The 19,701-nt window shown below is 55.0% G+C and overlaps 1 protein-coding gene across 1 annotated transcript in view; it reads right to left on the reverse strand.

The window, feature by feature from the left end:
- Nucleotides 1-324: 324 nt before the first annotated feature.
- The window catches only part of OPLAH (5-oxoprolinase, ATP-hydrolysing), a gene marked incomplete at its 3' end in the record, with an annotated part of 66,718 nt that continues 47,341 nt past the window's right edge, over nucleotides 325-19,701 (reverse strand). Inside the window, 7 exon segments of the mRNA XM_064738053.1 lie at nucleotides 325-422; nucleotides 3,564-3,724; nucleotides 7,463-7,620; nucleotides 12,151-12,300; nucleotides 14,048-14,182; nucleotides 16,299-16,430; nucleotides 18,473-18,657. Of these exon segments, the coding sequence (XP_064594123.1) occupies nucleotides 325-422; nucleotides 3,564-3,724; nucleotides 7,463-7,620; nucleotides 12,151-12,300; nucleotides 14,048-14,182; nucleotides 16,299-16,430; nucleotides 18,473-18,657 (1,019 nt within the window).

The raw sequence follows: 19,701 nt of genomic DNA on the forward strand, positions 1-19,701 counted from the left end.
TTGCCGCCCAGGTTGATGGGGTTTGGGTGATTTTGACCAGGTTTTTTGGGCTGATTTTGGGGCAGTTTTTGGCACAGTTTTCGGGCAGGTTTTGGGGATGTTTTTGGGCAGGTTTTGGGGATGTTTTTGGGGTGATTTTGGGGCTATTTTTGGGGTGATTTTGGGCAGTTTTGGCTCACCCCCGGCTCCACGCACACCGAGCTCTTGCCGCCCAGGTTGATGGGGTTTGGGTGATTTTGGGGCAGTTTTTGGTGCAGTTTTAGGGCAGTTTTTTCGCAGGTTTTGGGGATATTTTTGGGGTGATTTTGGGGGATTTTGGCTCACCCCCGGCTCCACGCACACCGAGCTCTTGCCGCCCAGGTTGATCACTCGCCCGTCCCTCCGCAGCAGCAGGTTCAGCCCCGGCGCCCCCGGGAGCCCCCCTGGGCAAGAGGGGGCGTCAGGGGGGGTTTGGGGGGGATTTTGGGGTGAATTTGGGGGATTTTGGGGAAATTTGGGGGGGAATTTGGGGATGATTTAGGGGGATTTTGGGGGGTGTTTTGGGAGGTGTTTTGGGGATATTTTAGGGGATTTTTGGGGGGATTTTGGGGTGAATTTGGGTATTTTTGGGGTCTCTCACCTGCCATCCCATAGGGCCTGGTGGCTCAGGTGTTGTGGGGTATTTGGGGAGGATTTTGAAGGAATTTTGGGGTGAATTTGGGTGTTTTTGGGGGTCCCTCACCTGCCATCCCATAGGGCCTGGGTTATGGGAATTTGGGGGATTTCTGGGGGGATTTTGGGGTGAATTTGGGTGTTTTTGGGGGTCTCTCACCTGCCATCCCATAGGGCCTGGATCATGGGGGATTTGGGGGATTTTTGGGGGGATTTTGGGGTGAATTTCGGTGTTTTCTGGGGGTCTCTCACCTTCCATCCTGTAGGGCCTGGATCATGGGGGATTTTGGGATTTTTGGGGTGAATTTGGGTTTTTTTGGGGTCCCTCACCTGCCATCCCATAGGGCCTGGATCATGGGCAATTTTGGGGGGGATTTTTGGGGTGATTTTGGGGTGAATTTGGGTGTTTTTGGGGGTCTCTCACCTGCCATCCCATAGGGCCTGGATCATGGGGGATTTGGTGGATTTTTGGGGTGATTTTGGCGTGAATTTGGGTATTTTTGGGGGTCCCTCACCTGCCATCCCGTAGGGCCTGGTGGCTCAGGTGTTGTGGGGTATTTGGGGAGGATTTGAAGGAATTTTGGGGTGAATTTGGGTATTTTTGGGGTCCCTCACCTGCCATCCCATAGGGCCTGGGTTATGGGAATTTGGGGGATTTTTGGGGGATTTTGGGTGTTTTTGGGGTCTCTCAGCTGCCATCCCATAGGGCCTGGATCATGGGGGATTTGGGGGATTTTTGGGGTGATTTTTGGGGTGATTTTGGGGTGAATTTGGGGTGATTTTGGGGTGATTTTGGGTATTTTTGGGGGTCTCTCACCTGCCATCCCGTAGGGCCTGGATCATGGGGGATTGGGGGGTGATTTTGGGGTGAATTTGGGTGTTTTTTGGGGTCCCTCACCTTCCATCCTGTAGGGCCTGGATTATGGGGGATTTGGGGGATTTTTGGGTGATTTTGGGGTGAATTTGGGTATTTTTGGGGGTCCCTCACCTGCCATCCCGTAGGGCCGGGTGGCTCAGGGGATTTTGGGGTGATTTTGGGGTGAATTTGGGTATTTTTGGGGGTCTCTCACCTGCCATCCCATAGGGCCTGGATCATGGGGGATTTGGGGGATTTTTGGGGGGATTTTGGGGTGAATTTGGGTATTTTTGGGGGTCTCTCACCTGCCATCCCATAGGGCCTGGATCATGGGGATTTGGGGGATTTTTGGGGTGAATTTGGGTGTTTTTGGGGTCTCTCACCCGCCATACCATAGGGCCTGGGTTATGGGAATTTGGGGGATTTTTGGGGGGATTTTGGGGTGAATTTGGGTATTTTTGGGGTCTCTCACCTGCCATCCCGTAGGGCCTGGATCATGGGGGATTTGGGGGGGATTTTTGGGGTGATTTTGGGGTGAATTTGGGTATTTTTGGGGGTCCCTCACCTGCCATCCCATAGGGCCTGGTGGCTCAGGGGATTTGGGGGTGATTTTGGGGTGAATTTGGGGTGATTTTGGGGTGAATTTGGGTGTTTTTGGGGTCTCTCACCTGCCATCCCGTAGGGCCTGGATCATGGGGGATTTGGGGGATTTTTGGGGGATTTTTTGGGGTGATTTTGGGGTGATTTTGGGGTGATTTTGGGGTGAATTTGGGGATTTTTGGGGTCTCTCACCTGCTGTCCCATAGGGCCTAGATCATGGGGGATTTGGGGGATTTTTGGGGGATTTTGGGGTGAATTTGGGTATTTTTGGGGTCCCTCACCTGCCATCCCATAGGGCCTGGATCATGGGGGATTTTTGGGGGGTTTTGGGGTGAATTTGGGATATTTTTGGGGTGATTTTGGGGTGAATTTGGGTGTTTTTGGGGGTCCCTCACCTGCTATCCCATAGGGCCTGGATCATGGGGGATTTGGGGGATTTTTGGGGTGATTTTGGGGTGAATTTGGGTGTTTTTGGGGGTCCCTCACCTTCCATCCTGTAGGGCCTGGATCATGGGGGATTTGGGGAATTTTGGGGGGGATTTTGGGGTGAATTTGGGTGTTTTTGGGGTCTCTCACCTGCCATCCCGTAGGGCCGGGTGGCTCAGGTGTTGTGGGGTATTTGGGGAGGATTTTGAAGGAATTTTGGGGTGAATTTGGGGATTTTTGGGGGTCTCTCACCTGCCATCCCGTAGGGCCTGGGTTATGGGAATTTGGTGGATTTTTGGGGTGATTTTGGGATGAATTTGGGTGTATTTGGGGTCCCTCACCTTCCATCCTGTAGGGCCTGGATCATGGGGGATTTGGGGGATTTTTGGGGGAATTTTGGGGTGAATTTGGGTGTTTTTGGGGGTCCCTCACCTGCCATCCCGTAGGGCCTGGTGGCTCAGGGGATTTTGGGGTGAATTTGGGGTGATTTTGGGGTGAATTTGGGTGTTTTTTGGGGGTCCCTCACCTGCTATCCCGTAGGGCCTGGATCATGGGGGATTTGGGGGATTTTTGGGGTGAATTTGGGTGTTTTTGGGGTCCCTCACCTGCCATCCCATAGGGCCTGGGTTATGGGCATTTGGGGGATTTTTGGGGTGATTTTGGGGCGAATTTGGGTATTTTTGGGGGTCCCTCACCTGCCATCCCGTAGGGCCTGGATCATGGGGGATTTGGGGGGGATTTTTGGGGTGATTTTGGGGTGAATTTGGGTATTTTGGGGGTCTCTCACCTGCCATCCCGTAGGGCCTGGGTTATGGGAATTTGGGGGATTTTTGGGGGGATTTTGGGGTGAATTTGGGTATTTTTGGGGTCCCTCACCTGCCATCCCATAGGGCCTGGATCACGGGGGATTTTTGAAGGAATTTTGGGGTGAATTTGGGGATTTTTTGGGGTCTCTCACCTGCCATCCCGTAGGGCCTGGATCATGGGGGTGATTTTGGGGTGAATTTGGGTGTTTTTGGGGGTCTCTCACCTGCCATCCCATAGGGCCGGCTGGCCCGGCGCTCGCTCAGCACCGAGAGCTGGGTGGGCGCCCGGAACTGCAGCTCCCGGACCACCCCGTCCCCCCCCCGGTACCGGCCCGCGCCCCCCGAGCCCGCCCGGAGCTCGAAGCGACGCAGAACCACCGGGTACCTATGGGAAACACAGAAAAACGGGGTAAAACCACCCAAAAATCACCCCAAAAATCACCCCAAAATCACCCAAAAAATCACCCCAAATCACCCCGAGTCTGCCACAGCATCACTAGGTACCTGTAGGGGGCAAAACAGGGTCAAAACCCCCCAAAAATCACCCCAAAATCACCCCAAAAATCACCCCAAAATCACCCCGAGCCCGCCCGGAGCTTGAAACGCCTCAGAACATCGGGTACCTACAAAGGGATGGAAAAAATGGGGTAAAACCCCCCAAAAAATTGCCCAAAAATCATCCCAAATCTGTCCTGATCCCCTCACAGCACCACCGGGTACCTGGAAGGAAAAACTCCCCAAAAATCACCCCAAAAATCACCCCAAAAATCACCCAAAAAATCACCCCAAAATCCCCCCGAGCCCGCCCGGAGCTCGAAGCGACGCAGAACCACCGGGTACCTATGGGAAACACAGAAAAACGGGGTAAAACCACCCAAAAAATTGCCCAAAAATCACCCCAAATCTGTCCTGATCCCCTCACAGCACCACCGGGTACCTGGAAGGAAAAACGGGGTGAAAACTCCCCAAAAAATCACCCCAAAAATCATCCCAAAATCACCCCAAAATCACCCCGAGCCCGCCCAGAGCTCGAAGCGACGCAGAACCACCGGGTACCTATGGGAAACACAGAAAAACGGGGTGAAACCCCCCAAAAATCACCCCAAAAATCACCCCAAATCTGTCCTGATCCCCTCACAGCACCACCGGGTACCTGGAAGGAAAAACGGGGTGAAACCCCCCAAAAATCACCCCAAAAATCACCCCAAAAATCACCCCAAAATCACCCCGAGCCCACCCAGAGCTCGAAGTGACGCAGAACCACCGGGTACCTGCAAAGGGATGGAAAAAATGGGGTAAAACCCCCCAAAAATCACCCCAAAAATCACCCCAAATCTGTCCTGATCCCCTCACAGCACCACCGGGTACCTGGAAGGAAAAACGGGGTCAAAACTCCCCAAAAATCACCCCAAAATCACCCCAAAAGTCACCCCAAAATCACCCCAAAATCATCCCAAAATCACCCCAAAATCACCCCAAAAATCACCCCAAAAATCACCCCAAAAATCCCCCGAGCCCACCCAGAGCTCGAAGCGACGCAGAACCACCGGGTACCTATGGGAAACACAGAAAAACGGGGTGAAACACCCCAAAAATCACCCCAAAATCACCCCAAATCTGTCCTGATCCCCTCACAGCACCACCGGGTACCTGGAAGGAAAAACGGGGTGAAAACTCCCCAAAAATCACCCCAAAATCACCCCAAAAAATCACCCCAAAATCCCCCGAGCCCGCCCGGAGCTCGAAGCGCCTCAGAACCACCGGGTACCTGCAAAGGGATGGAAAAAATGGGGTAAAACCACCCCAAAATCACCCCAAAATAATCCCAAAATCCCCCCGAGCCCACCCAGAGCTCGAAGCGCTGCAGCACCACCGGTACCTGCAAAGGGATGGAAAAAAACGGGGTGAAACCCCCCAAAAATTGCCCAAAAATCACCCCAAATCTGTCCTGATCCCCTCACAGCACCACCGGGTACCTGGAAGGAAAAACAGGGTCAAAACCCCTCAAAAATTGCCCCAAAATCACCCCAAAATCCCCCCAAGCCTGCCCGGAGCTTGAAGCACCTCAGAACCATCGGGAACCTACAAAGGGATGGAAAAAATGGGGTAAAACCACCCAAAAATCGCCCAAAAATCACCCCAAATCTGTCCTGATCCCCTCACAGCACCACCGGGTACCTGGAAGGAAAAACGGGGTGAAAACTCCCCAAAAATCACCCCAAAAATCACCCCAAAAATCCCCCCAAAATCACCCCAAAAATCACCCCAAAAATCACCCCAAAATCCCCCCGAGCCCACCCGGAGCTCGAAGCATCGCAGAACCACCGGGTACCTATGGGAGAAACACAGAAAAACGGGGTAAAACCACCCAAAAATCACCCCAAAAATCACCCCAAATCTGTCCTGATCCCCTCACAGCACCACCGGGTACCTGGAAGGAAAAACGGGGTGAAAACTCCCCAAAAATCACCCAAAAATCACCCCAAAAATCACCCCAAAAATCACCCCAAAATCACCCCGAGCCCGCCCGGAGCTCGAAGCGACGCAGAACCACCGGGTACCTATGGGAAACACAGAAAAACGGGGTAAAACACCCCAAAAATCACCCCAAAAATCACCCCAAATCTGTCCTGATCCCCTCACAGCACCACCGGGTACCTGGAAGGAAAAACGGGGTCAAAACTCCCCAAAAATCACCCCAAAATCACCCCAAAAATCACCCCAAAATCACCCGAGCCCGCCCGGAGCTCGAAGCGACGCAGAACCACCGGGTACCTATGGGGGAAACACAGAAAAACGGGGTAAAACACCCCAAAAATCACCCCAAAATCACCCCAAATCTGTCCTGATCCCCTCACAGCACCACCGGGTACCTGGAAGGAAAAACGGGGTGAAAACGCCCGAAAATCACCCCAAAATCACCCCAAAAATCACCCCAAAATCACCCCGAGCCCACCCGGAGCTCGAGGGGCCTCAGCACCACCGGGTACCTGGGGGGGGCACAGAAAAACCGGGTGAAATCACCCAAAATCACCCCAAAATCACCCCAAAATCAGCCCAAAAATCATCCCAAAATCACCCCAAAAATCACCCCAAAAATCACCCCAAAATCACCCCAAAATCACCCCAAAAATCACCCCCATAGCACCACCGGCTACCTGAGGGAGAGATGGAAAAAATGGGGTCAGGAACCCCAAAAATCATCCTGAGACCCCCAAACTCCCCCAAATCCCTCCAGAGCCCCCAGACCCACCTCATCTTGAGGATCTCGGGGTCCTTGATCTTGGTGTTGGTCATGTGCGTGTGGGACCCCCGGGACCCCCCAAACCCCACAGACCCTTTAGGACCCCCCAAATCCCCCCAGGACCCCCCAAAACCCCCCAGAGCCCCCAGACCCACCTGCTCTCGAGGATCTCGGGGTCGGTGATCCGGGTGTTGGTCATGTGCGTGTGGGACCCCCGGGGCCCCCCAAACCCCACAGACCCCTTAGGACCCCCCAAAGCCCCCCAGGACCCCCCAAAGCCCCCCAGAGCCCCCAGACCCACCTCATCTTGAGGATCTCGGGGTCCTTGATCTTGGTGTTGGTCATGTGCGTGTGGGACCCCCGGGACCCCCCAAACCCCACAGACCCTTTAGGACCCCCCAAATCCCCCAGGACCCCCCAAAACCCCCCAGAGCCCCCAGACCCACCTCATTTTGAGGATCTCAGGGTCAGTGATCCTGGTGTTGGTCATGTGCATGTTGGACCCCCGGGACCCCAGACCCTTTAGGACCCCCCAAAGCCCCCAGACCCCATAGGGCCCCCCAAAGCCCCCAGACCCCCCCAGACCCCCCCAGAGCCCCCAGACCCACCTCATTTTGAGGATCTTGGGGTCAGTGATGCGGGTGTTGGTCATGTGTGTGTGGGACCCCCTGAGCCCCCAGACCCTTTAGGACCCCCCAAAGCCCCCCAGGACCCCCCAAAGCCCCCCAGAGCCCCCAGACCCACCTCATTTTGAGGATCTCGGGGTCGGTGATCCGGGTGTTGGTCATGTGCGTGTGGGACCCCCGGGACCCCCTGAGCCCCCCAAACCCCACAGACCCCTTAGGACCCCCCAAAGCCCCCCAGAGCCCCCAGACCCACCTGCTCTCGAGGATCTCGGGGTCGGTGATCCGGGTGTTGGTCATGTGTGTGTGGACCCCGCTGCGCCCCCCCCAGCCGGGCCCGGCCCCCGCGCCCCCCGCCACGGTCTCGTAGTACCCCCCCCTCGGGGAGCCGAAGGTGACGTTGTTCATGCAGCCCTGGGGACAATGGGGACAATGGCAATGTCACCCTAAACACCCCAAAAATGTCACCCCAAACACCCCAAAAATGTCACCCCAAAAACCCCAATAATGTCACCCTAAACACCCCAAAACTGACCTCAAACACCCCAAAAATGTCACCCCAAAAACCCCAAAAATGTCACCCCAAAAACCCCAATAATGTCACCCTAAACACCCAAAAAATGTCACCAAAATACCCAAAAAATGTCACCCCAAAAACCCCAATAATGTCACCCTAAACACCCCAAAACTGACCCCAAACACCCCAAAAATGTCACCCAAATACCCCAATAATGTCACCCCAAACACCCCAATAATGTCACCCCAAATACCCCAATAATGTCACCCTAAACACCCCAAAAATGTCACCCGAAAAATCCCAATAATGTCACCCTAAGCACGCCCAAAATGTCATCCTAAACACCCCAAAACTGACCCCAATCACCCCAAAAATGTCACCCCAATAACCCCAATAATGTCACCCCAAACACCCCAAAAATGTCACCCTAATATCCCAAAACTGATCTCAAACACCCCAAAAATGTCACGCCCAAAACCCCAATAATGTCACCCTAAACACCCCAAAAATGTCACCCCAATAACCCCAATAATGTCACCCCAAACACCCCAACAATGTCACCCTAAACACCCCAAAAATGTCACCAAAATACCCCAAAACTGACCCCAAATACCCCAAATCCCCCCCACAGAGAGCCAAAGGGGACGTTGTTCATGCAGCCCTGGGGACAACGGGGACATTAAAAATGTCACCCTAAACACCCCAAAAATGTCACCCCAAAAACCCCAAAAATGTCACCCCAAAAACCCTAATAATGTCACCTTAAACACCCCAAAAATGTCACCCCAATAACCCCAATAATGTCACCCTAAACACCCAAAAATGTCACCCTAAACACCCCAAAACTGACCTCAAACACCCCAAAAATGTCACCCCAAACACCCCAATAATGTCACCCTAAACACCCCAAAACTGACCCCAAACACCCCAAAAATGTCACCCAAACACCCCAAAAATGTCACCCAAAACACCCCAAAAATGTCACCCCAAACACCCCAAAAATGTCACCCCAAAAACCCCAATAATGTCACCCTAAACACCCCAATAATGTCACCCTAAACACCCCAAAACTGACCCCAAACACCCCAAAAATGTCACCCGAAAAACCCCAATAATGTCACCCTAAACACCCCAAAAATGTCACCCAAATACCCCAAAAATGTCACCCAAATACCCCAATAATGTCACCCTAAACACCCCAAAAATGTCACCCCAATAACCCCAATAATGTCACCCCAAAAACCCCAATAATGTCATTCTAAACACCCCAAAAATGTCACCCAAATACCCCAAAACTGACCCCAAACACCCCAAAAATGTCACCCCAATAACCCCAATAATGTCACCCCAAACACCCCAAAAATGTCACCCCAAAAACCCCAAAAATGTCACCCCAAAAACCCCAAAACTGACCCCAAAAACCAACCCCAAAACCCCACCATGGGGAGCCGAAGGTGACGTTGTTCATGCAGCCCTGGGGACAATGGGGACAGTGGCAATGTCACCCTAAACATCCCCAAAAATGTCACCCGAAAAATCCCAATAATGTCACCCTAAACACCCCAAAAATGTCACCCCAAACACCCCAAAACTGACCCCAAACACCCCAAAAATGTCACCCCAAAAACCCCAAAAATGTCACCCCAAAAACCCCAAAAATGTCACCCCAAAAACCCTAATAATGTCACCCTAAACACCCAAAAATGTCACCCCAATAACCCCAATAATGTCACCCTAAACACCCAAAAATGTCACCCTAACACCCCAAAACTGACCTCAAACACCCCAAAAATGTCACCCCAATAACCCCAATAATGTCACCGAAATAACCCAATAATGTCACCCTAAACACCCCAAAAATGTCACCCAAAAAACCCCAATAATGTCACCCTAAACACCCCAATAATGTCACCCCAAATACCCCAAAACTGACCCCAAACACCCAAAAATGTCACCTAAATAACCCAAATAATGTCACCCCAAATACCCCAAAAACTGACCCCAATAACCCCAATAATGTCACCCTAAACACCCCAAAAATGTCACCCAAATACCCCAAAAATGTCACCCCAAAATCCCCAATAATATCACCCTAAACACCCCAACACTGACCTCAAACACCCCAAAATGTCACCCCAAACACCCCAAAAATGTCACCCAAATAACCCCAAAAATGTCACCCCAATAACCCAAATAATGTCACCCCAAATACCCCAAAACTGACCTCAAACACCCCAAAAATGTCACCCCAAACACCCCAAAAATGTCACCCCAAACACCCCAAAAATGTCACCCCAAATAACCCAAAACTGACCCCAAAACCAACCCCCATAGGGAGCCGAAGGTGACGTTGTTCATGCAGCCCTGGGGACAACGGGGACAATGGCAATGTCACCCTAAACACCCCAAAAATGTCACCCCAAAAACCCCAAAAATGTCACCCCACCAATAATGTCACCCCAATAACCCCAATAATGTCACCCTAAACACCCCAAAACTGACCCCAAACACCCCAAAAATGTCACCCCAAACACCCCAAAAATGTCACCCCAAAAACCCCAATAATGTCACCCTAAACACCCCAAAAATGTCACCCAAATACCCCAAAACTGACCCCAAACACCCCAAAAATGTCACCCCAAAAACCCCAAAAATGTCACCCCCAAATACCCAAAAATGTCACCCTAAACACCCCAAAAATGTCACCCAAATACCCCAAAACCGACCCCAAAACCAACCCCCACAGGGAGCCGAAGGTGACGTTGTCCATGCAGCCCTGGGGACAACGGGGACAGTGGCAATGTCACCCCAAACACCCCAAAAATGTCACCCCAAACACCCCAATAATGTCACCCTAAACACCCCAAAAATGTCACCCCAAACACCCCAATAATGTCACCCTAAACACCCCAAAAATGTCACCCTAAACACCCCAAAAATGTCACCCACAACACCCCAAAAATGTCACCCCAAAAACCCCAAAAATGTCACCCAAAAACCCCAAAACTGACCCCAAACACCCCAAAAATGTCACCCCAATAACCCCAATAATGTCACCCCAAATACCCCAAAACTGACCCCAAACACCCCAAAAATGTCACCCGAAAAACCCCAAAAATGTCACCCTAAACACTCCAAAAATGTCACCCAAATACCCCAAAAATATCACCCAAATAACCCAAATAATGTCACCCCAAACACTCCAAAAATGTCACCCCAATAACCCCAATAATGTCACCCCAAATACCCCAAAACTGACCCCAAACACCCCAAAAATGTCACCCAAACACCCCAAAAATGTCACACTAAACACCCCAAAAATGTCACCCAAATAACCCAAATAATGTCACCCCAAAAACCCCAAAAATGTCACCCCAAAAACCCCAATAATGTCACCCAAACACCCCAAAAATGTCACCCCAAACACCCCAATAATGTCACCCTAAACACCCCAATAACGTCACCCTAAACACCCCAAAACTGACATCAAATACCCCAAAAATGTCACCCCAAACACCCCAAAAATGTCACCCCAAACACCCCAAAATTGACCCCAAATAGTCCAAAAGCTCCCCTCACCTGTCCCTGTCCCTCATCTGTCATCTCACCTGTCCCCCTTCACCTGTCCCCTGTTCCTGTCCCCTCACCTGTGTCCCTCACCTGTGTCCCTCACCTGTCCGTGTCCCCTCCCCTGTCCCTGTCCCCTGTTCCTGTCCCCTCACCTGTCCCTCACCTGTCCCTGTCCCCTCACCTGTCCCTGTCCCTCACCTGTCCCTCACCTGTGTCCCTCACCTGTCCCTGTCCCCTCACCTGTCCCTGTCCCCTCACCTGTCCCTCACCTGTCCCTGTCCCTCACCTGTCCCTGTCCCTCACCTGTCCCTGTCCCCTCACCTGTCCCCTCACCTGTCCCCTGTCCCTGTCCCTCACCTGTCCCTGTCCCCTCACCTGTCCCTCACCTGTCCCTGTCCCCTCACCTGTCCCCTGTCCCTGTCCCCTCACCTGTGTCCCTCACCTGTCCCTGTCCCTCACCTGTCCCTGTCCCCTCACCTGTCACCTGTCCCTGTCCCCTCACCTGTCCCTGTCCCCTCACCTGTGTCCCCTCACCTGTCCCTGTCCCTGTCCCCTCACCTGTCCCTCCCCTGTCCCTGTCCCCTCCCCTGTCCCTGTCCCCTCCCCTGTCCCTGTCCCTCACCTGTCCCTCACCTGTCCGTGTCCCCTCACCTGTCCCTGTCCCTCACCTGTCCCTGTCCCTCACCTGTCCCCTCACCTGTCCCTCACCTGTCCCCGTCCCTCACCTGTCCCTGTCCCTCACCTGTCCCTGTCCCCTCACCTGTCCCTGTCCCTCACCTGTCCCTGTCCCTCACCTGTCCCTGTCCCCTCCTCTGTCCCCTCACCTGTCCCTGTCCCCTCACCTGTCCCGGGCTCACCTGGGAGGCGGCGCAGACGCCGAACGCGCGCAGCACCACGTCCACCACGCGCTGTGACGTCAGCACGTTCCCGCCCACCACGGCGGCGTCGGGGGCGGGGTCAAGGATGGAGCCCGGCGGGATCCGCACCTGCACCGGGGCCAGGCAGCCCTGGGGGGGGAAATACACCTGGGATACACCTGGGTACAGCTGGGATACACCTGGGTACACCTGGGATACACCTGAGATACACCTGGGTACAGCTGGGATACACCTGGGCACACCTGAGATACACCTGGGTACACCTGGGTACACCTGGGTACACCTGAGATACACCTGGGCACACCTGGCATACACCTGGGCACACCTGGATACACCTGGGATACACCTGGGTACAGCTGGGTACACCTGAGATACACCTGGGATACACCTGAGATACACCTGGGTACACCTGGGCACACCTGGGTACAGCTGGGATACACCTGGGCACACCTGGATACACCTGGGCACACCTGAGATACACCTGGGTACACCTGGGTACACCTGGGTACAGCTGGGCACACCTGGGATACACCTGGGTACAGCTGGGTACACCTGGGATCACCTGGTACACCTGGGATACACCTGGGTACACCTGAGATACACCTGGGATACACCTGGGTACAGCTGAGATACACCTGGGATACACCTGGGTACACCTGGGTACAGCTGGGATACACCTGGGTACACCTGGGATACACCTGGGTACACCTGAGATACACCTGGGTACAGCTGGGATACACCTGGGATACACCTGGGATACACCTGGGTACACCTGGGATACACCTGGGATACACCTGGGATACACCTGGGATACACCTGGGATACACCTGAGATACACCTGGGTACACCTGGGATACACCTGGGTACACCTGGGTACACCTGGGTACACCTGGGATACACCTGGGATACACCTGGGTACACCTGGGATACACCTGGGATACACCTGGGATACACCTGGGTACACCTGGGATAAACCTGGGCACACCTGGGCACAGATGACACCTCCCAGGATCAGGTTTGGGGTTTTTGGGGTGCCCAGGCTGTTTTTGGGGTGTATTTGGGGTATTTTGGGGTCTCACCTGGTTCAGGGGTATATCGTGTCCCACCCAACACCTCAGGGAGTAGATCAGCACTGACAGGGTGTGGTTGGGTTTTTGGGGTGTGTTTGGGGTTTTTGGGGTGTGTTTGGGGTTTTTGGGGTGCCCAGGCTGTTTTTGGGGTGCTCAGGCTGTTTTTGGGGTGTATTTAGGATATTTTTGGGGTCTCACCTGGTTCAGGGGGATGTCGTGCCCCACCAGGCACCGCAGGCAGTAGATCAGCACTGACAGGGGTTTTTGGGGTGTGTTTGGGGTTTTTGGGGTGCCCAGGCTGTTTTTGGGGTGTATTTGGGGTATTTTGGGGTCTCACCTGGTTCAGGGGGATGTCGTGTCCCACCAGGCACCGCAGGCAGTAGATCAGTGCCAATAGGGTGTGGTTGGGTTTTGGGGTGTGTTTGGGTTTTTGGGGTGTGTTTATGTTTTTTGGGGTGCCCAGGCTGTTTTTGGGTGTATTTGGGGTATTTTGGGGTCTCACCTGGTTCAGGTGTATTCAGGCAGTAGATCAGTGCCGACAGGGTGTGGTCGGGGTTTTTGGGGTTTTTGGGGTGTGTTGGGGGTTTTGGGGTGTGTTTATGTTTTTGGGGTGCCCAGGCTGTTTTTGGGGTGTATTTGGGGTATTTTTGGGGTCTCACCTGGTTCAGGGGTATATCATGTCCCACCAGGCACCGCAGGCAGTAGATCAGCACTGACAGGGGTTTTTGGGGTGTGTTTGGGTTTTTGGGGTGCCCAGGCTGTTTTTGGGGTTTTTGGGGTGTATTTGGGGTATTTTGGGGTCTCACCTGGTTCAGGGGTATATCGTGTCCCACCAGGCACCGCAGGCAGTAGATGAGCGCCGACAGGGTGATGGCGCGGGGGGCGTTGCAGTTCCCCAGAACTTGGGGTCCCGTCCCCCCAAAATCGAACACGGCGCTGCCCTGGGGGGGGAACGGGGGGCGTTGGACCCCAAAACCCAACCAGAGACTGGGGGAGACCCTAAAACCTGGGGTGGAACCCCAAAAACTGATCCAGAGACCAGGGGAACCCCAAAAAACCATCCAGGGCCTGTGGGGACCCCAAAACCCCACCCAAAACTGGGGGTGACCCCAAAACCCCACTCAGAGCCCAGAGGGACCTCAAAACCCATCCAGAGCCTAGGGGGACCCCAAAACCCAGAGGGGGACCCCAAAAACCCGGCCCGACTCAAAACCCCCCCCCAGAAACCAGGGAGACCCCAAAACCCGGGGAGAGACCCCAAAACTCACCCAGAGACCGGGGGACCCCAAAAAACCATCCAGAAACTGCGGGGGGATCCCAAACCTGAGGTGAACCCCAAATCTGGGGGTGACCCCAAACCCCCCCAGAGACCTCGGGCACCCCAAAATCCGGGGGGGACCCCAAAAACCCATCCAGGGCGCGGGGGGACCCCAAAATCCAGGGTTCCCCCATTTCCCCCCTGGCCGCATGGGGGTCCGGCTGTTTTGGGGTCCCCAAGGTGTCCCCAAGATGTCCCCAGGGTGTCCCCCATGTCTTCCCTGTCCCTGTGCTGTCCCCATGTCCATGTCCCCATGTTGTCCCCGTGGTGTCCCCAAGATGTCCCCAAGATATCCTCATGGTGTCCCCATGTCCCTCAGGTGTCCCCATGTCCCAGGGCTGTCCCCAGGCTGTCCCCACGGTGTCCCCATGGTGTCCCCACGGTGTCCCCAAGGTGTCCCCAGACCTCTTTGGGCTCCAGTGTCACCCTCAGCCGCACGGGGGCGCCATCGTCCATCGTGTCCTCAGCCAACAGTGACGTCCCCAGGGTGTCCCCATGTTCCCAGGGTGTCCCCATGTCCATGTCCCTGTGTCCCCATGTCCCAGGGCTGTCCCCATGGTGTCCCCACGGTGTCCCCATGATGTCCCCAAGGTGTCCCCAGACCTCTTTGGGCTGCAGTGTCACCCTGAGCCACACGGGGGCGCCATCGTCCATCGTGTCCTCAGACACCAGCGATGTCCCCTGCCTGTCCCCAAGCTGTCCCCAGGGTGTCCTTAGGCTATGCCTGTGTCCCCCTGGTGTCCCCATGTCCCCAAGGTGTCCCCGTGTCCCTGTGTCCCAGAATGTCCCCATGTCCCCAGGGCTGTCCCTAGGATGTGTCCGTATCCCCAGGACTCTCCTCAAAGCTGTTCCCAAGCTGTGTCCAAGCTGTCCCCATGTCCCCAGGGCTGTCCCCATGTCTATGTCCCTGTGTCCCCATGTCCCCAGGTTGTCTCCAGGCTGTCCCCGTGGTGTCCCCAAGGTGTCCCCAGACCTCTTTGGGCTCCAGTGTCACCCGGAGCCGCACGGGGGTGCCATCATCCATCGTGTCCTTGGCCCACAGTGATGTCCCCAGTGTCCCCATGTCCATGTCCCTGTGTCCCCATGTCCCCAGGGCTGTCCCCAGGTTGTCCCCATGTCCATGTCCCTGTGTCCCCATGTCCCCAGAGTGTCCCCATGTTCCCAGAGCTGTCACTGTGCTGTCCCCATGTCCCCAAGGTGTCCCCAAGGTGTCCCCATGTCCCCAGACCTCTTTGGGCTCCAGTGTCACCCTGAGCCACACGGGGGCACCATCGTCCATCGTGTCCTTGGCCAACAGTGACGTCCCCAGGGCTGTCCCCATGTCCATGTCCCTGTGTCCCCATGTCCTCATGATGTCCCCAAGGTGTCCCCAAGGTGTCCCCAGACCTCTTTGGGCTCCGGTGTCACCCTGAGCCGCACGGGGGTGCCATCGTCCATCGTGTCCTCGGCCGACAGTGACGTCCCCGGAGTGTCCCCATGTCCATGTCCCTGTGTCCCCATGTCCCCATGTCCCCATGTCCCCAGGGCTGTCCCCAGGTTGTCCCCATGATGTCCCCATGTCCATGTCCCCAGGTTGTCCCCAGACCTCTTTGGGCTCCAGTGTCACCCGGAGCCGCACGGGGGCGCCATCATCCATCGTGTCCTTGGCCAACAGTGACGTCCCCAGGGTGTCCCCATGTCCATGTCCCTGTGTCCCCATGTCCCCATGATGTCCCCAAGGTGTCCCCAAGTCCCCAGACCTCTCTGGGTTCCAATGTCACCCGGAGCCGCACGGGGGTGCCATCGTCCATCGTGTCCTCGGCCGACAGTGACGTCCCCCAGCGCGCGGCCACCGCCCGCAGCGTGTCCCTGACCGCCACCTCCGCGTTGGCCTGGGGTCACACGGGGGTCACGGGGTCACACAGGGGTCATGGGGTCACACAGGGGTCAGGGGTCACACAGGGGTCACACAGGGGTCACACAGGGGTCAGGGGTCACACAGTGTCCCCAAAGAGCCACCGCCCGCAGCGTGTCCCTGACCGCCACCTCCGCGTTGGCCTGGGGTCACACAGGGGTCACGGGGTCACACAGGGGTCACACAGGGGTCACGGGGTCACACAGGGGTCAGGGGTCACACAGGGGTCACACCGGGATTTTGGGGTTCCTGGAGCAGTTTTGGGGTCTCTCAGTTGTAGTTGAGGTTTTTGGTGGTTTTGGGGGGCCATTTGATGTGTTTGGGGTTTTTCGGGGTGAATTTGGGGTTTCTGGGGATCTTTGGGGTTTTTAGGGTGAATTTGGGGTGCATTTGGGGTTTCTGAGGATTTTAGGGTGTATTTGGGGTTTTTTGGGGATTTTTGGGGTGTATTTGGGGTTTTTAGGGTGAATTTGGGGTGCATTTGGGGTTTCTGGGGATCTTTGGGGTGCATTTGGGGTTTCTGGGGATTTTAGGGTGTATTTGGGGATTTTAGGGTGAATTTGGGGTGCATTTGGGTTTTCTGGGGATTTTTGGGGTGTATTTGGGGTTTTTTAGGGTGAATTTGGGGTGCATTTGGGGTTTCTGGGGCTTTTTGGGGTTTTTAGGGTGAATTTGGGGTGCATTTGGGGTTTCTGGGGCTTTTTGGGCTCTCTCAGGTGCATTTGGGGCTTTTTTGATGTTTTTAGCGGTTTGGGGTTTTGGAGGCTTTGGGAGTATCTGGGGGAAATTTGGGGTATTTGGGATTTTTAGGGGTTTTGGGGTTTTTGATGTTTTGGGGGTTTTGGGGTATTTGAGGTTTTTGATGATTTGGGGGTTTTGGGGTTTTTTGATGTTTTTGGGGTGATTTTAGCGTTTTCTGGGGTCTCACCTGCACGTGTCCCATATAAACCTGCACCACGCTCAGCCCGTGCTGCCCGATGAGCTCCGGGCACAGGGATTGGCGGGTTTTTGGGGTGGATTTGGGGATTTTGGGATTTTTATGGTGTTTGATATTTTTGGGGTGATTTTAGCGGTTTTTGGGGTCTCACCTGCACGTGCCCCATGTAGGCCTGCACCACCTGCAGCCCGTGCTGCCCGATGAGCCTCGGGCACAGGGATTGGGGCTTTTGGGGCGGATTTGGGGATTTTGATGTTTTTGATGTTTTTGGGGTGATTTTAGCGGTTTTTGGGGTCTCACCTGCACGTGTCCCATGTAGGCCTGCACCACGCTCAGCCCGTGCTGCCCGATGAGCTCCGGGCACAGGGATTGGGGTTTTTGGGGCACATTTGGGGTTTTTGGGATTTTGATGTTATTGATGTTTTTGGGGTGATTTTAGCAGTTTTTGGGGTCTCACCTGCACATATCCCATTCACACCTGCACCATCTGCAGCCCGTGCTGCCCGATGAGCCTCGGGCACAAGGATTGGGGGTTTTTGGGGCGGATTTGGGGATTTTGATGTTTTTGATGTTTTTGATATTTTTGGGGTGATTTTAGCGGTTTTTGGGGTCTCACCTGCACGTGTCCCATGTAGGCCTGCACCACGCTCAGCCCGTGCTGCCCAATGAGCTCCGGGCACAGGGATTGGGGGTTTTTGGGGCGGATTTGGGGTTTTTGGGATTTTTATGGTGTTTGATGTTTTTGGGGTGATTTTAGCGTTTTCTGGGGTCTCACCTGCACGTGCCCCATGTAGGCCTGCACCACGCTCAGCCCGTGCTGCCCGATGAGCTCCGGGCACAGGGGTTGGGGCTTTTGGGGCGGATTTGGGGATTTTGATGTTTTTGATGTTTTTGGGGTGATTTTAGCGGTTTTTGGGGTCTCACCTGCACGTATCCCATATAAACCTGCACCACCTGCAGCCTGTGCTGCCCGATGAGCTCCAGGCACAGGGACTGGGGGTTTTGGGGCGGATTTGGGGATTTTGGGATTTTTATGGTGTTTGATGTTTTTGGGGTGATTTTAGCGTTTTCTGGGGTCTCACCTGCACGTGTCCCATGTAGGCCTGCACCACGCTCAGCCCGTGCTGCCCGATGAGCTCCCGCACCAGCCCGATCCCTTTCTGGTTCGCCGCCACCTGTGCCCGCAGGTCGGCCAGGTTGTCCCGCAGGTTCCGTGTCCCCGAGCAGCCGGGGACGGAGCCGGGGGCCAGCAGGGCCTCGGTGACAGCTGGGGACAATGACAGTGACAGGGGACAGCAGGGCCTCGGTGACAGCTGGGGACAATGAGGGGACAATGACAGGGGACAGTGACAGGGGCCAGCAGGGCCTCGGTGACAGCTGGGGACAATGACAATGACAATGACAATGACAGTGACAATGACAATGACAATGACAATGACAATGACAATGACAATGACACCCCATAGGGACAGCCCCAGGGGCCAGCAGGGCCTCGGTGACAGCTGGGGACAATGAGGGGACAGTGACAGTGACAGTGACAATGACACCTCATAGGGACGGAGCGGGGGGCCAGCAGCGCCTCGGTGACAGCTGGGGACAATGACAGTGACAGTGACAGTGACAATGACAGTGACAGTGACACCCCATAGGGACGGCCCAGGGGGCCAGCAGGGCCTCGGTGACAGCTGGGGACACAGAGGGATGTCCTCAATGTCCCCAATGTCACCAATCCCCTGATGTCCCCAATGTCCCCAATGTCCCACCTTGCTCCTGGAACTCCCCGTCGGTGACCAGTTTGAAGGACAGGAACACCTTTGTACCCAATGTCCCCGATCCCCTGGATGTCCCCAGTGTCCCCTCAGTGTCCCCAATCCCCTGGATGTCCCCAGTGTCCCCTCAGTGTCCCCATGTCCCACTGTGCTCCCAGAAATCTCCTCTGGTGACCTCTTTGAAGGACAAGAACACCCTTTGTCCCCAGGATGTCCCCAGTACCCCCAAACCCCCCAATGTCTGGATGTCCCCAATGTCCCCAGTGTCCTGAATCTCCTGGATGTCCCCAATCCCCTGGATGTCCCCAATGTCCCCAGTGTCCCCAATGTCCCCAGTGTCCCCCCATGTCCCACCTTTGTCCTGGAACTTGCTGTTGGTGACCAGTTTAAAAGACAGGAACACCTTTGTCCCCAGTGTCCTCAATCCCCTGGCTGTCCCCATTGTCCCCATTGTCCCCTCAGTGTCCCCATGTCCCACCTTGCTCCTGGAACTCCCCGTTGGTCACCAGTTTGAAGGACCTTTGTCCCCCCACTGTCCCCAA

Source organism: Zonotrichia leucophrys, unplaced genomic scaffold, assembly GCF_028769735.1.
Source record: "Zonotrichia leucophrys gambelii isolate GWCS_2022_RI unplaced genomic scaffold, RI_Zleu_2.0 Scaffold_161_106799, whole genome shotgun sequence".
Taxonomy (NCBI): domain Eukaryota; kingdom Metazoa; phylum Chordata; class Aves; order Passeriformes; family Passerellidae; genus Zonotrichia; species Zonotrichia leucophrys.